This window comes from Trichomycterus rosablanca, chromosome 14, assembly GCF_030014385.1.
Source record: "Trichomycterus rosablanca isolate fTriRos1 chromosome 14, fTriRos1.hap1, whole genome shotgun sequence".
NCBI lineage: Eukaryota > Metazoa > Chordata > Actinopteri > Siluriformes > Trichomycteridae > Trichomycterus > Trichomycterus rosablanca.
Window position 1 is genome coordinate 8,888,639 of NC_086001.1, and position 19,543 is coordinate 8,908,181.

At 39.9% G+C, this 19,543-nt stretch overlaps 2 protein-coding genes across 2 annotated transcripts in view; both read right to left on the reverse strand.

Annotated features, from left to right (window-relative positions):
- Positions 1-1,907: 1,907 nt before the first annotated feature.
- Positions 1,908-13,350, reverse strand: plrg1 (pleiotropic regulator 1). Its single transcript, XM_063008297.1, has 15 exons — positions 13,243-13,350; positions 11,536-11,642; positions 11,291-11,424; positions 10,369-10,422; positions 10,182-10,275; positions 9,992-10,082; positions 9,340-9,441; positions 8,612-8,704; positions 7,644-7,793; positions 6,917-7,018; positions 6,054-6,156; positions 5,751-5,859; positions 5,321-5,460; positions 4,651-4,844; positions 1,908-2,336 (listed from the first exon to the last, which is right to left on the reverse strand). Exons 1-15 carry the CDS (start codon positions 13,249-13,251, stop codon positions 2,277-2,279), a joined length of 1,542 nt encoding a protein of 513 aa, XP_062864367.1. The 5' UTR covers positions 13,252-13,350; the 3' UTR covers positions 1,908-2,276.
- A 2,194-nt stretch (positions 13,351-15,544) lies between these two features.
- Positions 15,545-19,543, reverse strand: part of tmem131l (transmembrane 131 like) — a 49,774-nt gene continuing 45,775 nt past the window's right edge. The window contains exons 31-34 of the mRNA XM_063009196.1: positions 18,773-18,899; positions 18,004-18,083; positions 17,151-17,272; positions 15,545-16,044 (exon numbers count right to left, since the gene is read on the reverse strand). Coding sequence (XP_062865266.1) covers positions 15,763-16,044; positions 17,151-17,272; positions 18,004-18,083; positions 18,773-18,899 — 611 coding nt within the window. The 3' untranslated portion in view covers positions 15,545-15,762. The remainder of the gene's footprint in view (positions 16,045-17,150; positions 17,273-18,003; positions 18,084-18,772; positions 18,900-19,543) is intronic.

The window sequence follows — 19,543 nt, forward strand, 5'->3', positions numbered from 1 at the left end:
ACGCAAGCAAGGTTTACCCAAGGCCTTTTCTACAATGACAGTCCTGGCCTTACTCAATTACTAGTAGTATTAATTAGATAATTTATTTTTTGAGCCATTTATTTTAACTGTCAGGTGGTCCAACATGCTGGTCATCTTTAAATCACAGCAAAGTCATATAATCAATTTGTTCTTTAAGTGATTCAAAGAATCTGTGTTTACTTGTTAAAATATCTTTTAAAAATCGTATGTGTTAAGGGCAGCATTACATAATGTGAGAGTACAAGTTGTTTTGTTTCCTCTGGCAGATATTTTACTATTCCTTCTTGTACTTGACTTTTGCTTAAAATTTGCATTGTCAAATTAACTCTCAAGTAGTTCACCACCAATACCAAATGTTAAAAACAACAAGTATGTAGAAGTCTGGCAGATTGTGACATTGTTTTTTTTATTGTTATTTCAAAATTCACAGGTCTGACCTTCTGCAGAACCTGTCAACTGGGGATTCATCAAAGGGTTGGAAATGTCTGCCAACACCTGCATTTATCGTGCAGTTTGTGTAATTTGGAGGGTTATTTATTTATTTATTTATTAGGATTTTAACATCATGTTTTACACACTTTTGGTTACACTGATGACAGGACAGGTAATCACTGGTTACACAAGATTCATCAGTTCATGTTTATTGTCAAATACAGTCATGGACAATTTTGTATCTCCAGTTCACCTCACTTGCATGTCTTTGGCACCCCTTTTTCTCCCCTTTTTAGCACATCCAATTGCCCAATTGCATCATGCTTCCTCTTCACCAATGCCGATCCCTGCTCTGATTGAGGAGAACGAAGCTAACCCATGCCCCCTCCGACACGTGGGCAGCATGCCGTATGCATCTTATCACCTACACTTTGACGAGTGCAGTGCAGCACTGTATACAGAGAGACACACCCTGACAGCACTCTTTTCTCATCTCTGTGCCGGGCGCCATCAATCAGCCAGCAGAGGTCGTAATTGCACCTCTCAGGCCAATCGTTGTTCATGTGGCTGCTCAGCCTTAGCCGGCAGGCAGAGCTGAGATTCAATACGATGTATTCGAGATCCCAGCTCTGGTTCCAGCATGTGTTTTTACCACTGTGCAACCTGAGCGGCCCTAACACTTGCATGTCTTTGAGTGGTGGGAAAAAGCCGGAGCTCCCGGAGGAAACTCACGCAGACATGGGGAGAACATGCAAACCACACAGAAAGGACCCAGACCCCCCCACCTGGGAATCGACCCCAGGACCTTCTTGCTGTGAGGCGAAAGCGCTACCCACCGAGCCACCGTGCCGCCCAATTTGAAGGGTTAAGCAAACTCCTCGTTCCTGTGTGCTCTTTAGAATCATTTAGTCAATGTGGGAAAAACATTGGCAAAGCTGATGGGTGTCACTAAGCAATATGGGTCCCGGGACCTGGGTTTGTCCTTTCCTGTAGTCATTGGCTGTTTTACCCATATTTGTGCTGCATGTTTTAAGGTCCCATGGTTTCCTCCCACCTCCCAAAACAGCCCAAAGCTGCAAGTGTAACTGTGAGTCTGTTGGCCTCTACTGGACTGGTGCACTGTATATTTCATTGAATACTATTTACAGCAACAAATTATGTTCTTTCCCATTAAATTTTTAATTAGTTTTTCCAAGGTGAACACATACTTTTGGCCATACTGTGTACATACCTGACAAATCTTTCGGTCTGCTACAAGATCTATTATGCAAACAGTAAACTGGATAAATTGTTCCATAATAACAATGACACCCTTACAGGGCAGCACTAAGTTCAAGCACAATTTTGTTGTCGTTTTTTGTTGTTAACGGCAAATTCTTTTTAAAACGTCAAAACTGACCTAAAATTTTCTGTAAAAATGTTGGGGTTTGGATTATAAATAGCAGTGCACAATGTTTTGTGTTTTATGAGTTTCTTTATTTCACATAATGCTGAGTTTAGTATAAACACTGTGATCAGCATTATAAAGCAGTTGAACCAACTGCAGCTGTATAGTTTTATTGGCCTGCTTAAAAAAGAGATTTAATCCGTTTTGAAAATCTATTTACAAATGAAGAAAGCATTTACGTTTTAACAGGTTGAAATACTTGGAGCCAAAAGTTTAATTTTAACTGACCTAACAAAAAGTGGGCAGCATTTTTCTATTGTCTGTGTATACGAAAGGACATTTCAACTCCATTACTATCATTATTAAACCATAAAAAAATTACAGGCAGAAACCGAAGCTCTTGAATAAAAGTCAGAAAAAACAAATAGTGAAGACTTTAAAATCTCTTTCTCTTGAGAATGTCCGGCTTCCAGTTTACAGGGTGAGTTTCCTCGGTCTGAAACACAAAATAAATACGTTTAAGTTATAAACAGAGGTGGACAGAGGCATCATTCTGAATAGTCTAAACGCTACTATAATGTACTATACATCTGGTATTATTTTACATACACAGCCTGTATTAAAAATCGACACAATTTATGTAAAACTTCTATAATAGAAAACATTTAAGTAGTGTCCCAATTAGACCAACACATTGGAACTGGTCACTTTAAACCATTAAATATGATCTTGCATGTCTTGGATCAATATTTTTTGTGCCAATGAAAAAACACTGCAAATTGTAAACGTCATCCTGCCCAAATGACCACCTGCCATCCCATAGAGGGCAGGTACAGATTAGAAGAGCTGCTGCATGCCTACTACATATACTACTGTACTAAGAAGTATGTAAAATAAGGTAGTACACAACATGATGTTTAAAGTATGCTCGAACACTAGCTTACTTAGTATATCAGGTAGCCAACTTTTTAATAACACCAAGTTATTAAGTAGAAGCTAAACATTTAAAAAGGTTTTAACTGTGATTTACTGTTGACAGCATAGCAAACAGACTCTGTTTATCAGAGACAGAAGCATGCCACAAGAACTGTGATTGGCACATACAGGGGTTGGACAAAATAACTGAAACACCTGGTTTTAGACCACAATAATTTATTAGTATGGTGTAGGGCCTCCTTTTGCGGCCAATACAGCGTCAATTCGTCTTGGAAATGACATATACAAGTCCTGCACAGTGGTCAGAGGGATTTTAAGCCATTCTTCTTGCAGGATAGTGGCCAGGTCACTACGTGATGCTGGTGGAGGAAAACGTTTCCTGACTCGCTTCTCCAAAACACCCCAAAGTGGCTCAATAATATTTAGATCTGGTGACTGTGCAGGCCATGGGAGATGTTCAACTTCACTTTCATGTTCATCAAACCAATCTTTCACCAGTCTTGCTGTGTGTATTAATGCATTGTCATCCTGATACACGGCACCGCCATTGGATGCACATGGTCCTCCAGAATGGTTCGGTAGTCCTTGGCAGTGACGCGCCCATCTAGCACAAGTATTGGGCCAAGGGAATGCCATGATATGGCAGCCCAAACCATCACTGATCCACTCCCATGCTTCACTCTGGGCATGCAACAGTCTAGGTGGTACGCTTCTTTGGGGCTTCTCCACACCGTAACTCTCCCGGATGTGGGGAAAACAGTAAAGGTGGACTCATCAGAGAACAATACATCTTTCACATTGTCCACAGCCCAAGATTTGCGCTCCTTGCACCATTGAAACCGACGTTTGGCATTGGCATGAGTGACCAAAGGTTTGGCTATAGCAGCCCGGCCGTGTATATTGACCCTGTGGAGCTCCCGACGGACAGTTCTGGTGGAAACAGGAGAGTTGAGGTGCACATTTAATTCTGCCGTGATTTGGGCAGCCGTGGTTTTATGTTTTTTGGATACAATCCGGGTTAGCACCCAAACATCCCTTTCAGACAGCTTCCTCTTGCGTCCACAGTTAATCCTGTTGGATGTGGTTTGTCCTTCTTGGTGGTATGCTGACATTACCCTGGATACCGTGGCTCTTGATACATCACAAAGACTTGCTGTCTTGGTCACAGATGCGCCAGCAAGACGTGCACCAACAATTTGTCCTCTTTTGAACTCTGGTATGTCACCCATAATGTTGTGTGCATTGCAATATTTTGAGCAAAACTGTGCTCTTACCCTGCTAATTGAACCTTCACACTCTGCTCTTACTGGTGCAATGTGCAATTAATGAAGATTGGCCACCAGACTGGTCCAATTTAGCCATGAAACCTCCCACACTAAAATGACAGGTGTTTCAGTTATTTTGTCCAACCCCTGTAGTTAACTGGCCAGCTGCATAACAGACCGGACAAACAGTCAACAATGGAATATATGCAACCAGCAGATAATAAGCTTTCTACCACTGGTTAATGGTTCAAACAAGTGGGATCATAATACATGTATTAATATTATTTTTTTATATTTATTTTGCATTGTTATTATTACATTCCAAATGATTTACAGTAGTAAGCATAATTTTATAGTCATATTTTTGTAGGTGTTAGCACACAGCTATCAGGGCAGGTAATTAAACAAACCTTACTAATAAAACAATAGATGAACTAAAACATGTCATTTAAGGTTTTTTTTTTTTGTACCCAATAAACGTTGCAAAATGGTTGTTGTGCTTGCAGTGGTACAAGCAATTTTGCTAGCAACCTGCATTCTATTTAAAATACTAAAGTTATTTGCTCTAAAAATGAAATGTCTTTCTAATAAATAATGATTATTTCTCACCGCTGTGTCGTCCTCCCTATACACTTTGATGGTTTTGTCTGCCTCGGCTGTAATCAGACGGCTCTCAGAGTGATCGAACATGCAGGCAAAAATCCCAGACTCACTATCCAGAGAACCGGGTTGCACAGCTGCGTGGATCCTCTGAAAATTATAACCAGTTCTCCAGTCCCACATGTGGATCGTACCGTTGTCAGCTTTAAAAAAAAGTTAAAGAAAAAAATAAGTTATAACCCTTTTGAAATAGTAACTGCATCTCTGACTTAATACCTTTAATTTAAAAACATTTGTATCACCTGCATGACCCAATTAGACCTTAATTTTACTTTACATTCTCCTTAAGAATTTTCAGATATTAAGTGCAAATGTTTTCCAATAATGGCAACATTAAGGTCCTGACAAAGTAAAGCATCCCCACCCCATTAAACTTCTACCAGCAAATTTAAGTGTCCGTTCCATGTTTAGGTGGCTTTCGCTTGGTACTTGGTTTGCTGCGAGGCTAGGTGCATACTGCTTGTTTCACATAATACTCTGACATAATACTGATTATAGTAATACGTGGCAAGCATTATTAATACGCATTATTATTTGGCTACTGATGGTTTATTGACATGCAATTTTGTTTAAAATGTATTTTAGTTACAGTTACATAACAAAGTAATGAAGAACTAACCTCCAGAAACCAGCACGCCGTCTGAATTAACAGCAAGTGTGTTAATAATGGCGTTATGTCCTGACAAATTCTGAATAAAGTTTCCATCTGGACATTTCCACTGCTTGATGTTGTCTGGTGAACCAGAGGCAAAGGTGTATCTGGAGAAAAAAGTAAGAAATTCATTTCTGGGTAACTTTAACACAATACACACAACCATTGCATAAATATATACTTTTTTTACTTTCTATAAAAAAAATCTATAAAATCATCAACAAAAGCCCAATTTGTACTTTGGAGATGTATTTGGCCTCCTTGGACCTTGTGAGTTTCTTTCTTTTCATGCTGTGACTTGGCAATCACTGTTTGCAATCACTAAGGCAGAGATCTACACTTACATTTATGTTTTCAGTAGCAGAAGTTGCCAGAAAAAAGGTTGGATTAAGCTTACTGTCTTGGATGCAGCACCAGTGCTCGAACAGACTTCTTGTGATTGGTCAGCGTGGCTCTCGTCTTTCCAGCAATCAAATCCCAGAGTCTTATTGTGGTGTCGTGGCTACCTGCAAAACAGCAATAACAAAGGTACTAGCTTGAACCATAGTTACAAAATAGAACTCTTGGGTAAAGATGTCAAATGGAATTCAAACTGAGGTACTAATGCTGATAAGGCAGCCTGTAGTAAAGTCACTTAGACTTCATTTACCCTAAAGTTAAAGAAAGTTAATAACCCTTATGAAAAAGCAGAAGTGTTTACCTGTAATTATCTGCGGCTCGGCACTTTGACACTTAACCGTGGCGACCGTGTTTGTGTGACCAGTCAGCGTATGAACATTAGCTTTTGTTCTTATGTCCCAAACCTGCAAGACACACAAACATGAGTTTTACTGTGTTTCTCTTTCAGGTTCTTTCACATTTCCCTGTGAACACACACACGCACACACGCACGCACGCACACACACACCCACCCCCACCCACACACCCACCCACCCCATCCACCCACACCACACACACCCACCCACCCACCCACCCACCCACACACCCACACACACACCACACACACACCCACCACACACACCCACCCACCCACCCACACCCACCACACACACCCACCCACCCACCCACACCCACCACACACACACACACCCACCCACCCACCCACACCCACCACACACACCCACACCCACACCACCCACACCCACCCACCCACCCACCCACACCACACACACCCACCCACACCCACCACACACCCACCCACACACCCACACCACACCCACCACACACACCCACACCCACCGACACCCACACACACACACCCACACACACCCACCACACACACACCCCACACCCACCCACCAACACACACCCACCACACACCCACCCACCACACACACACCCCACACCCACCCACCACACACACCCACCCCACACACACCCACCCACCACACACACACACACCCACCCACACCACACACCCACCCACCCACCCACCCACACACACACACCCACCCACACCACACACCCACCCACACCACACACCCACACCCACCCACACACACACACACACACACACACTATATTATCAGGTGTAATATCACATATGCTGAGTGCATGACTTACTCTGGCCGAAGCATCACGACTGCACGTCACCAGGACGTCAATAGTAGGATGAAGGTCTAGATCATATACAGCACTGAGATGGCCATGGTAGTGACGAATAACCTGCAGGTGTACAACATTAAGTGAACAGTATTAACTATAAGTTACATAAACTGTTTTTTCCCCACAAGTCCATATCCTTAAAGTATATACAATATGTGCCAAGGAAACAAGTAGTTATAGGTAAACATTCATATAAATTATAACCAATATACACTATTTAGCCAAGCATATGTAAACATCCCTCCCATTTAATGAGTTTGGGGTAGGATTTTAGTAACACCTACTCATTGCAGGTTGGGATGTTAATGACAATAAAAAGAGCACAAATCTCAATAGACACAGTTTAAAATCTAGAAAGCTTTGTCCATGACCATGGTTTTGGAATGAGATTACCTTACACCTCAAGGTCAGGTGTTTACAAACTCTTGGGCAAATAGTGTCTGCATAAAATACAAAAATACAAATACTGAAAAATCAACATTTCAATAATGGGCTTTTTTTCTCGTTTTCCAACAAACGTGGGTATACTTTGAAATTTGTAACATTTACCCAAACCTATTTATTCTGAAGATTTCCAATGTAAACAATCAATTATTAATTCTACTGCATATGGCAACTATACAAGATGATAGCAATTACATATTTAGGGGTTTTAGGAATTGACATCAGACATGTGTGTGCCTACCTTGTTGTATTCAAGGTCCCAGCACTTGACCTGCTTGTCTTCTCCACAAGAGAACAAATAAGGGCTGCGTGAACTCACTGCCACTCCTCTCACTGTACTGATATGACCTGTTAAAGACAGCTTCAGCTTTCCACTTGCCAAGTCCCAAATCTACACACACACACACAAACACAAAGGTTTACGGTACTGATGTTTGTTGTTAAAGTGGCTATGGTCAGACAGGCAACTTGAAAATAACTTTATGTCAACAACACTAGCAATGACATGGTTTAAAAAACCAGAGTTGTTTCTGTTGTTTTAGAGGCAGTTCAGATCATTTGACTATTCCATGGCTAGTACATGTGTGGGTGTGTGTGCTTTTGATATTTTTTTAGTCCTTTTCCTGGTCATTTGGTGTTACAACAGTCTATCTTGGCAGGGCCTGCACTGTATTGTCACAATTGTAATTTGTAAAAAAAAAAAAAAGGGAAAAGCATCTGCTAAATGTCACACATGTAAATGTTGTACTGTTGTTCATGGGGCATTCCAGTAGTAGGTGCTTTATGGTTATATTGGTGTTGCAAGTTTGATAATTTGGTGCTTCTTCTTTGATTTGCCAGGGGAGAGAGATATAGGTCAGAGGAGAATAGTATCTCAGTCAGGAGCAATGAAAACTTTTGGTCTTTGGACCTTTTATATAACATTAATATATCATTTGTAATACATCTGTAATATATTTGAAGCTGCTGTAACACTGCACTGAATTTTACCCTGTGGGACAATAAAAGACTACATTATCAATCCTTTTTTGTGTGTTTATGAGCACAATGTCTATCGCCTAATTTAAACTAGGACATGATAAGTAAGTGAACAGGACAAACAAGACTTGGTCAATGATATTCTGAAAAACTGAAATAAATAATCAAATTTGAAATAAAAAAAGATTGGTCCCGCAGTCTGAAGATAGTATTAAGAACACCTATTGATACCTTTATGGTCCTGTCTGCAGATCCAGTAACAAACCACTGATTTCCAGGCTCCACTGCTAAAGATCTGACCCAACCCAGATGGCCACTGATCACCTGAAATGAAACAAACAAACAAAACATCAGAAACAAACAACAGCTGGAAAACCATTATTAAAGGAAACAGTGGGAGACTGTCAGATCTCTAAAGCTGTATATGAGCAATGCAAAGTCAACTGGGACAGTTGTAGTAAGGCCCTTAACCCTCACATCTCTAGGGGAGCCATACAATGACTGACGTTGTTCTCTGAGCCCAGCTTTAAAACAAGCTGCGATATGCGGATATAAAAAGAATTTTATTGTACTGTACAATTGTATCAGTACATGTGACAAATGCAATCTATTCATCATTCAATACCTATAGAAATTTAAACTATGCAAGAGATCCATTGTTTCAAGTGAATTACTTAATCAAATGGTGGACTAGACAACAGTCAGTCAATACTTTGCTCAGACTAAGTAAAACTCATTAAATGTATGGAATTACACTTGTTACCTATAGTTTCGTCTATATACATTATATGACCAAATGTATGAACCAAACCCTTCAGCTAATTAGGCCAGTGGTCACCAACCACAGGGCCACGGACCGAGTCATTAATTACCGGGCAGTGCAGAAAGAATAAATATTTAGAAATTGCTACAAAAGCAATGAAAACACTGCTTCCTTGTCTAACATTCTTTTTGCTCACCCTGTAGAGCTTCCATGGCGGGTGCCACTGTGGTTTGGGCATTGTGGGAGCTTTTCGTGGAATCAAGGCAGAGCTCTTTGTTCCTCCAGATTCCGCTAAAGCCTAGAGTAAAAAATAGGAAATCTGATCACAAACACGCACAAATGTACACAACCTACAAGGAATAAAATGTCTTCTTTTTCCCCAGTAAAGCAAAATGTCTTCTTTTTCCCCAGTAAAGCAAAATGTCTTCTTTTTCCCCAGTAAAGCAAAATGTCTTCTTTTTCCCCAGTAAAGCAAAAATGTGATTCAATCAGGACTATCGCATGACCAAAAAAAAACAAAAAAAAAACGTAAGACATTAAAAAAAGTAAACAGAAGGCATTTATTTTCGGCACACTACACCAATCCTTTCTTGCCATTCTAGAACTTCTTTAACCAGATTTGTCATCAGATTTAATTTTGCATCTGAAAGCATTCACATATGGAATTGTGGCTCTTCGTACACAATACAGCTCGAAGAGGAAAGCCAACACTGGCAGGTGATAAGAACTCAGATAAGTCCAAAGCTTTTTGGACTTTTATTTTTACCCTAATTTGGATTCCATGCCCAAAACTGGCATGTCACATCCTTGTTAAAACTTCGACTGTTAAGACAACGAGACCTGCTTACCATTGTGTGTTGTGGAGGTTTGGATCTCTCTGCTGCACCAGCGTGCATGTGGATTTCACTGACACCTGCTGCAGTGCGATTCATGTCCTGCCTGTAAGACAGACACACATTATATTTTGATATATCCAGTAGCAATATTACTGGCACCTCTTCACATACAATAATCATCTAATGTGTTGTGTATGGTAACCTTGCTTTAGAAGGAGGCAGAGCCAGAGCCATGCTGTGTACTGCAGATTCGCTGGGCATCTTCTGCATCTGAGTATCTGCAGTAAGGGCCACTCCTACATAAGATTGTTAACATACAATGCAAAATTGAGTAAATTCTGTGCTCAAATACAACAAAATTATTTTAGTCAAGTGTTTGGGGTGTATACCTGGTGCAGATGGGTAAGGATGCGTTCCTGTAATGAGGTATTCTTGATCACTCTCTGGAAAAAATACAAAAATATGGTACGTTTAGAACTTACAATGTGCACATACTATTTTTCTGCCTTCTGACACATAGAGCAAACAAACATACATGCAATTAAATCTCCTGAAATGATGATCCTAAATATGGGTGTTTTTGTCACTGCTTTAACTCTGGCTGCTCTTTTAGCCATTTAGACAAGTTAGCATTAGTTTACCAATGACAATTATATTATTTAGCAGATGTTTTCATCCAAAGCAACCTAAAGTTAAGGAAACTGCTAAAAAACACAAAAGTTGGAATTTCTCAGTGCTTGGTTTTTGAACAACCAGTCTTCTAATCAACAGTCGACTTCAACTAACTTAACCACTGAGCTTCAACAGCACTACCATAATCTTACTGTAACTGCTAGTGCAGACTATTGTTTACTGTTTTATTTTTCACATGGTATGTATAATCCAGATTTTATTCATGCAAAGTATTAAAAATAAGACATAAACCATGAAAAATTCTGAATAATATTCAGGTCCTATACAAAAATCCAGGTTTCATCTCAAATGTTAATGAAATAACTTGGTATTCATCATTAGTGCATAATAAAAATATTGTGGTTCCTTTTTTCTGCTAACACATAGCATGTCCCACCTTAAATGTTTTGGTATTTTTGAAGGACAGACAGGTGAACTGCTTAATCGCTTGGGCTTGAATTAACCCCCCAGATTAATTTAGGATGCCCATGTGGTGCAGGGCCAAATTACACTGGCCCCCGACCCCTGGTATCAAGAGTTTAAATCTCCAGCGGTGCTATCAGCCAGTCGGCCGACTACATACAATGTGGCCAAATGATGACAAATGGTAATTTAGCATTCAAGGATGTTTGTCCTTACCTGCCAGTGCATAGCCTGCGCTCCCATATTGCTCTTCAGTGTTGTGAATATCTTTTTTCCCCTCTTTAAGAACAGGCATGTGCAATACAGGTCCATACTCTGCTCTCAGTTTGGTATTCATCTTCAGCTTGTGACTGAAATAAACAGATTAACAACATGGTTTCTAACTTATGCTTTTTATTAATAATACTTTACATTTTTCCTTAATCCTTGTTAATCAGTAAATAAACAAAACATTATCCTACCTTGTTTCATCAAGAGCGACAGGCTTGGCTTGATCAGACACGAACATGTCATGGCTCCTTTTAAGAGACCTGAAGACCAGCGTGTGCACAGAGTGCTTCTGGACATCCTGAATCAAAGAACATTTATAAAATACACTGTTAAAAATAGCAATGTGTGAAATCATCTTTATGGTATTGGAAAAAAGCATGTTGTGCACCCATAAACACAAACTAGTTAGAATTTTTTTGATTAACTGAGTAAACAAGTAACTTACATAGTATGTGGAAAACAACAAACCCAATTTCCAGAGTTGGGAACTAAAGATACTTATTGTTGCAGACTTGCATTTGGATTTTCTGCTTATTGTTGCTTAATACAGAACTTTGGCTGCTCTAAAGTCAGTGGTTGCCATTGTCTGATTCTATCTAAATTAACCAAAGACTTCTTGGCAAAATACATTGCACTAACACCATTATGTCTCTCTAAAATTTTAACATACACCTCTGCATCAGTGGAACCTTTACACATACACACGGCACTCATGCATTACCATACTATGACAAATGTTGGCCTTTTGCTTTTGGCTCAGATAACGTAATGTCATTTTTAGAAAACCAGCTGAGAGGTGGACTGTGAGTGTTTCCACTGCCATTTAGTCCATTTAAGATAGCCTAGGGAACTTGGCAGGGTTTGATACATCTGCATATAAACGATGTATGGCTTTCTCTCATTGTGTAACACGGTTTCAGGCTGCATTTCTTGACTGTGCTAGGGGAAAACTATTTTCCAAAAAATTCACAGTAGCATGAAGGTTTCTCATCTGAGAGAAACACACATTCAACAATTGTCTCCAGACTTGCCCTACAGTGTTCCCCTGAATCATTTTTCACAATTTAATGTATAGCTTACATTATCTGCAATCTAGAACTGAAAAATCTCTCAAGACCTATTCTTGCTTGACATGACTAAGCTTTTGGTAAATCCTGCTTTTTTTTTTTTACTCAACCATGAATTAAATACCTGCTAAGAAATTACCTGTGATAATAAATTCAAAATGTGTTTATATTTTGTTATATCTTTGTATGTGAAATAAGGGTTCAAGAGAATGTCTGTGTCTAAGTAAAAAACTAAGAATACAGAAAGTAGGTCTAAGTAAGCAGTACATGAATGAAATGAAAAAGTAATAAGCTAGAAAACTAAGACAGTGGTAGCACAGTGGGTAGTGCTTTGGGCCATCAACTGGAAGGTTGAGAGTTCGAATCCCAGCCCTTAGACCTCTCTGATTCAGGGGCGCCGTACAATCCCATACAAGATGGGATATGAGAGGAATGAATGTAAAAAAAAAAGTACATGTAACCCAGTAAGAAATAAAACACAGAAATAAACAAGCAGGATGGGAAGTAAATAAATGCAATGTAAACAAGTAATTCCACAACTCTTAAAAGCTTAGCCTAAAAGCTAACATGAATTACTCATTAATCTCGGCATCAATGTTTACATAAAAAGGCTAAATGGTGCTTTCAATCAAAAGGTATACTATCACAGTGTTCTAGTGTGGAGAATCAAGCTAATGCTGTTAATGTAGCAGTATAATATACACATGTACATCATTACTGACTAGCGACTATGCTAAGCTACCAGCTAACTTAAACTAAGCATTGTTTACAGGTTTGTCTAACGCAATGCACGTAAAACAAACCTAAAATAAATAGGAATAAAACACAAACCTCTGACATGTTTAACACCAGCTCCCTTCTTTCAAACAATAATAGTTTTTTTTAAAAAAGTAGCAAGAAATCCACACACGTCCAGACAAACACACCGCCTACCACAACCCGCTACTGAACCGTCTTCTACTTCCGGCGCGCTCCGGAATATCTCTCTTAGAAACGTTAGCCGCCACCTACAGGCTGCTTGTGGTAACACTGTTAATCCAGCGCCATGCTTAGCTCCAAGAGCAGCCTGACACTACTTACTTATAAAGGATGTATTTTAGTTTTAAAGCATTAGTTTTAAAGTGTTGCTAGCGGCCACATGATAAATTGGGACTGTTGTGGAGGGCCTGACCAATAGTACTTCTTTACAAAAAACAGTAAATTGTACAGTTTTGATGAGCTGTTACTGTTAAGAGTACATGATGTATTTACTAGGATTTTAACGTCATGTTTTACACTCTGTGGTTACATTTAGGATTGCCAACTTTCAGAACTAGAAATAAGGAACACCCTGGGCTGGCGGGTTGGCGGAAGGCATAGGGTGGGTAGCGTTTACCTGAGCGGCCCCGGTACTGGACTGCATTACTTAGGCAATGCCCACCCCAGCGCCCCCATAGCGCCGGCCCTGCTTGTGTTACTTTAGTTTCGCCCCAAGTCGGACTCGAACCTTGGGCGGAAAAATATGCGCGATGCGCTCTGCCCACTGCGCTACTCGGACGGCGGATTAATAAACAGGTTGTTATGCAGATATGCCTGCGCACACAGGCATCACAGGCACACTGTTTCATACACATCGCCCTGTCTCAGTCTAATCTGCAGCATTTCTCTCCCATTGATAAAAATACGGGACAAAGCGCGTCCCGTATCAGTTCAATACGGAACACGACGTTTAGTTTCCAAATAACTAGTATTTTACGGGACGGTTGGCAACCCTAGTTACATTCATGACAAAACTGTTAATTACTGGTTACACAAGATTAATCAGTTAAAGACATACAAGTCTTTAATGTCAAACACAGTCATGGACAATTTTGTATCTCCAATTCACCTCTCTTGCACGTCTTTGGACTGTGGGAGGCAACCGGAGCTCCCGGAAAAAACCTACGCAGACACATGGAGAAGATGCAAACTCTACACAGAAAGAACCCAGACCGTTCCACCTGGGAATCGAACCCAGGACCTTCGTGCTGTGAGGCGACCCACTGAGCCACCCTGCCGCCCACATGTTATAATCGGCAGGAAAAATAAGAAGCAGGCAGAGTAAAACATCAACATTAACTATTTGATCAACTTTCACAATAACAGTTGTGAACAAAATGTAAAGGTTTTCAAATAACCTTGGAGTCTATTCTTTTTTTGATATCACAAAGCTGGTCTGGTCTGCTCCAGTCCTGGATGTGTAAAGCTTTTTTAAAGTCCTTGTAGCTTTTACAGTTTAGCTTGTAGAGCTTCAGTGTGACCATTCTGCATCATTCTTGTACCATAATGGCGATACAAAATGTAATCCATAAACACAGCGGTTTGTTCTCCACAATAAACACACAGCTTTACATCTGACTTCAGTAAATAAATAGGTAAAAGTCCGTGTCTTGTTAAAAAGTCAAAATTTTGTCAATCGCACTCACAGTCTTGTCACCAACACATTAAGGTAATGCTGTGTAATGTGAGTGAACTTTGGTAAATTGGTAAATCTCTTCAAAATTAATTAATCAATGTCACTGTATTGCATGACATACACTTATTTACGTCTGATTTGCAAATAACACTGACTTCACTCGAGCCGGTCAGGGACAGATATAGGGCTAGATGTGGCCCGGGGGCCGTACAATGCCCAGGTGTGCCCTTGACCATATCTATACAGGCCACAGCCGATTGTTAGCAATTCAGATTCAGATCTTTGTGGTGGTGGGCTGGAAAATTAGACCACTGTGCCACTCAGGACACAATGCTTTTCCAATTTAAATTTTTTCGATTTCTGTAACCCTGTGCCCACTGTAGCCTCAGATTCTTGCTCTTTTTTTAACATAGTCTTTAGATGTTGTAGCGCAACCTAGGCAGTGTTGTTACTTGCTACATGTGAATTGTAAGGCAACCTGGAAAACCAAAACAATTAACTAAAAGTTGGACTCCCGTGGCTAGCATGTCTAACAAACTCATGATATAATGTCCACATACTTTTGGCCACATGGTGTATTCTCTCTTCTTCTCTGTCCTCTGTAAACCCCCCAGGGACCATTTTGGAACCCCCAAATGTCTTATCTATTACTAGAGCAGATTCAGGGTTGGAGAAAGAAATCCAGTTTGAAATTTCCAGTACAAAACAGTTTTTTTATTATTTTTTTTATGGTCAAGTCTGCAAAACATCTAGAAAAATATACAACAAAATGCTTACATTTGCACATTATTTGGATTGGAGCAAGGAAAAAAAAGAACATGAAATAAATTTCATTTTTTTCCTCTGTTTTCAATAAAACCACATTCTTATATGTGTCCTCGTCATTCCTTATGCCGTGAGAGTAAGAGCTCTGGTCGTCACACGTCTGCGCAGTAGCCCGAGTCATTGGACAGCTGCGAGTTGGAGCTGCGGTTCGAAGCCGAATTGTTCCAGATGTCCAGGTTCATGTGGGGGCCAAACGGATTGAAGGGCTTGGGAGTAAGTGGAAGTGGTTCTGGAGGGAAAGGAGACACTGGGGAGACGGGCACCGAACGCTCGGTGTGCAAGTTACTCTGATACGGCTCACTCTGGGGGGTCCAGATAGAGCCGAACAGACTGGAGGAGATAGGGGACAGACTCCGGGTGCCTGAAAAATATGGCTGAGGGACACACACAAAGAGAGAGATAAAGAGAGAGAGAGTCAAATAAAGTGCATATGTACCTCTATAATTATAAAAGCATTCATAGGTAACTGCGATGCTAAATACTACTGAAACTTTTAATTTTTTTTTTGTAGTGAAATGCCAGTCTGAGCTGTAAAATAGCATTTCTATACAAATAAAAATAAACACTGTTCCATAATTATGCATGTAGACAGTGTACTAAATACACCGTTTAAATTCATTTTGAAGGTTTAATTGGTTAAACCATAGCCTAGTGGTTAAGGTACTGAACTAGTAATCAGAAGGTTGCTGGTTCAAGCCTCACCACTGCCAGGTTGTTGCTGTTGGGCCCATGAGCAAGGCTCTTAATCCTTACTTGCTCAGACTGTATACTGCAACTGTAATGTAAGTCGCGCTGGATAAAGGCGTCTGCTAAATGCCGTAAATGTACTAATGTGGCTCACTATCGAACAAATTATTCTATTTATGGTAGAACTAATATAGTACAGTATAAATGTGCTAGTAGTGTGTTTATTCCACTAAAAAAATTAAAGTAACTGACAATTCAGTTACATACCGAGTTATAAATATGTAAAGTGTTGCTACAAAGTTCCTCAACCATTAACAGTTTTCTCTTTTTCTATTTCTGCATAAACTGGACCGGAAATGTGACCAGATCTTTATCCATGTCCTAACACTTGATAAAGAGAACCCAATTAAGCAAAGGACACAAAAACATTTCCAGCAACAGGTTATTAGTCCTTCACAACAGGTTAGAGAGGAATTTTGGCTCATTCCTCCCTACAAAACGGCTTCAGCTCAGTGATGTTAATGGGCTTCCTGGCATGAGCTGAACTTTTTAGGTCCTTCCACACCAGTTATACTGTTTTGTAATCTGAACTTTTACATGGGCATTTCAAAGAATGCATTCTGGTGCAAAAACGTTCCATACATGCACAGTGGTATAAATCTGTTAACATAACATGTACTAATAAGACAGAAATACTGAGTTGAGCACCTAAACATAAACAAGTGGAAGGTTTTGTAAATTAGGTTTGGCCAAACTCTGTGTTTAAGAATGTAGGAATGTTCTGGAAATTCACCTTGCTACCCACACAACTGGTCATGTCCCAGGAAGAAGTAGCCTCATGAGCTCCATTCTCATTCCAGCTGGCCTGTGGTTGGGTTTCACGGCATGGGAAGCTGTTCTGGTAATTTCCATTTCCTGTGAATGAGCAAAACATAAATAACTGTAAAGATGAATTTCATCAAAATAGACAATAACATGTGAAAAGAGAACGCACTGACAGCATAGCCTGAGAGCATGGCGTGTCTTGTTGCACAAGGTAAAGCACTTTGCAGGATGAGAGGTGGTGGTGTAATTTTTTCACTTATTTTCAACAAATCTTACCTACCTCCTATATGTATCAACAAGCTGATTAGACATTCAGACAAATAGTTTACATCTTTATACAGCTATCGGGACACAGCAAAAGATGCCTGTCCCTGATAGTAACGACTGCAATCAGCCAGGAAATCGGATGAAGTATTTTGGATTATTTACATCACACAGGGGCACTCAAGTGGTGCAGCGGTCTTTTGTGCTAGCCCGCCACCGGGTGCGCCTACAAAGCCTGTGATAGATGTGCACCCTGTCCAGGGTATTCCTGCTTTTGCACCCAGTGTTTCCCAGTGGAAGCAGACCTGCCGCATCCCTGACCAGGATAAAGCAATAAAAATGCATTGAATTTCACATGAGGTTTGTGTGTGTGCGTCTGAGTGAATGCGTCTTAGTGCACATTAAGCACTGCAGTTGTGAATAAGGTGTCAGCACTGAGCAACTGTGGCTCATGATTTTGTTGAATGGGGTCTTACAATTTTTTCACTATGTCATTGGTACCCTAACAGCCATATTAGGAAGAGACGGCTGAGCAGACTGGATAGAGAAATGTTTACCTGCTAGCATGTAGTTATTTGGATGGCAGTAAGAGTAAGGACTGCTGCATGGGCCGGCTGCACTATTCCAAGGGAATCTTCTAGAAGAACAAGGGAACAATAACACAAAATCAATACACATGCAATAAAAATACTCAGAAAATGCCTAATTATTAGTTTGCTTACTGTTACACTGTGCAATGTAATTTTAATGGTGTTTTTGAACTTATGTATTTATTTGTGTATTCAAATCTATTTTCTTATTACTGTATACCATTCATGTGCCTGCTTATTCATACATTTATACAATACATAACCAAACACATGTGGAAATATAAACATCCCATCCATATTTGCTTGGTGAGCATTTGACTCCAAAACCATAGGCATTAATATATGGTTTTCCTTTCACTGATGTTTTAACCCACACAGATGGCTCTCCATACAGATACAGCTTAGTGTGAAAACCAAACACTGGCTGGTTATAGGGAGCAACTGGGCACTGACTTGTGTAAAAAAAATGAAAGTCTGATCGACAGCATCATAGAAAAAGTAACCAAGCTTTTTAATCCAGTTTTCTGCTGTTGTGATATGTTTAACTTAAAAAACACACCTTCTTATGAATAAATGTGGTGCTTTTTAAACTATTGCAGTAAGTCTATCCATCTATTCTTACAATTTAAAGATGTTTCTTTGACTGTTTACTGGTTAAAACGTTAGTCAGGTTAACATATGCATTTAATTGCTAATCGCCTATCCCTAAACAGGGTAAGTGAACTTGGCGTCGTACCCAGTGAAGGGGCTGGAGTTCTGGTTGGCAACGTTGAGTGGCTCAGGCATGCTGTACCTAAACCCGTTGGTCAGAGGAACAGAAGGTGCAGCCCAGGTTTGCTCAGGCACATAAGTAGAACTTGCATCTGAAAACATTAAACATCAATAGTGATTAGTGGTTCTTGCAGGTTAAGCTCTCTGATCTGGTGTGTTGGAAATTGCCAGAAAATGTATCCAGCACAGAGCAAGGAAACCAATTTAGCCTTCTTGCATTACATGAATGCAGAATTAATTTAGAAAACAAGGTGGTACTGCAGAATTTATTTGGAGTTTGCTGCAAAAAAAAAAAAAAAAAAAAAACTGCTCACAAAGCCATATAAAGAACATAAAATTCCATTACTCCATGAACAGAAATTTGTATTGTACTTCACTGATCTGGTAGCATCTGCTGGTAAAACAATGGCATTTTGTGGTAACTTTTACAGGTGCTCTTTATTTTCATTAGCTATGTTATTCTTAGCTCTGTTGATTCTTTTTTCTCTATTCGCATGGGAAATGTACCTGTTGTTTTTCTGCAAACTTAATGCTGGTCTAAATGTTTGTAATATTATTTTAAAATTGTATTTTTACCACTGTTACCACAGTTAATCACCACGACACATCCATAGTAATGTGAGTTTTTGGAAAAATAAAAAATAAAAGGTATGAGTGCTAAAATGTAGACACTCCCTACATTTCGAGAACATTATGTTATATAGCTGTGTGTGAGGCAAATATCCAGTTAAGTAAC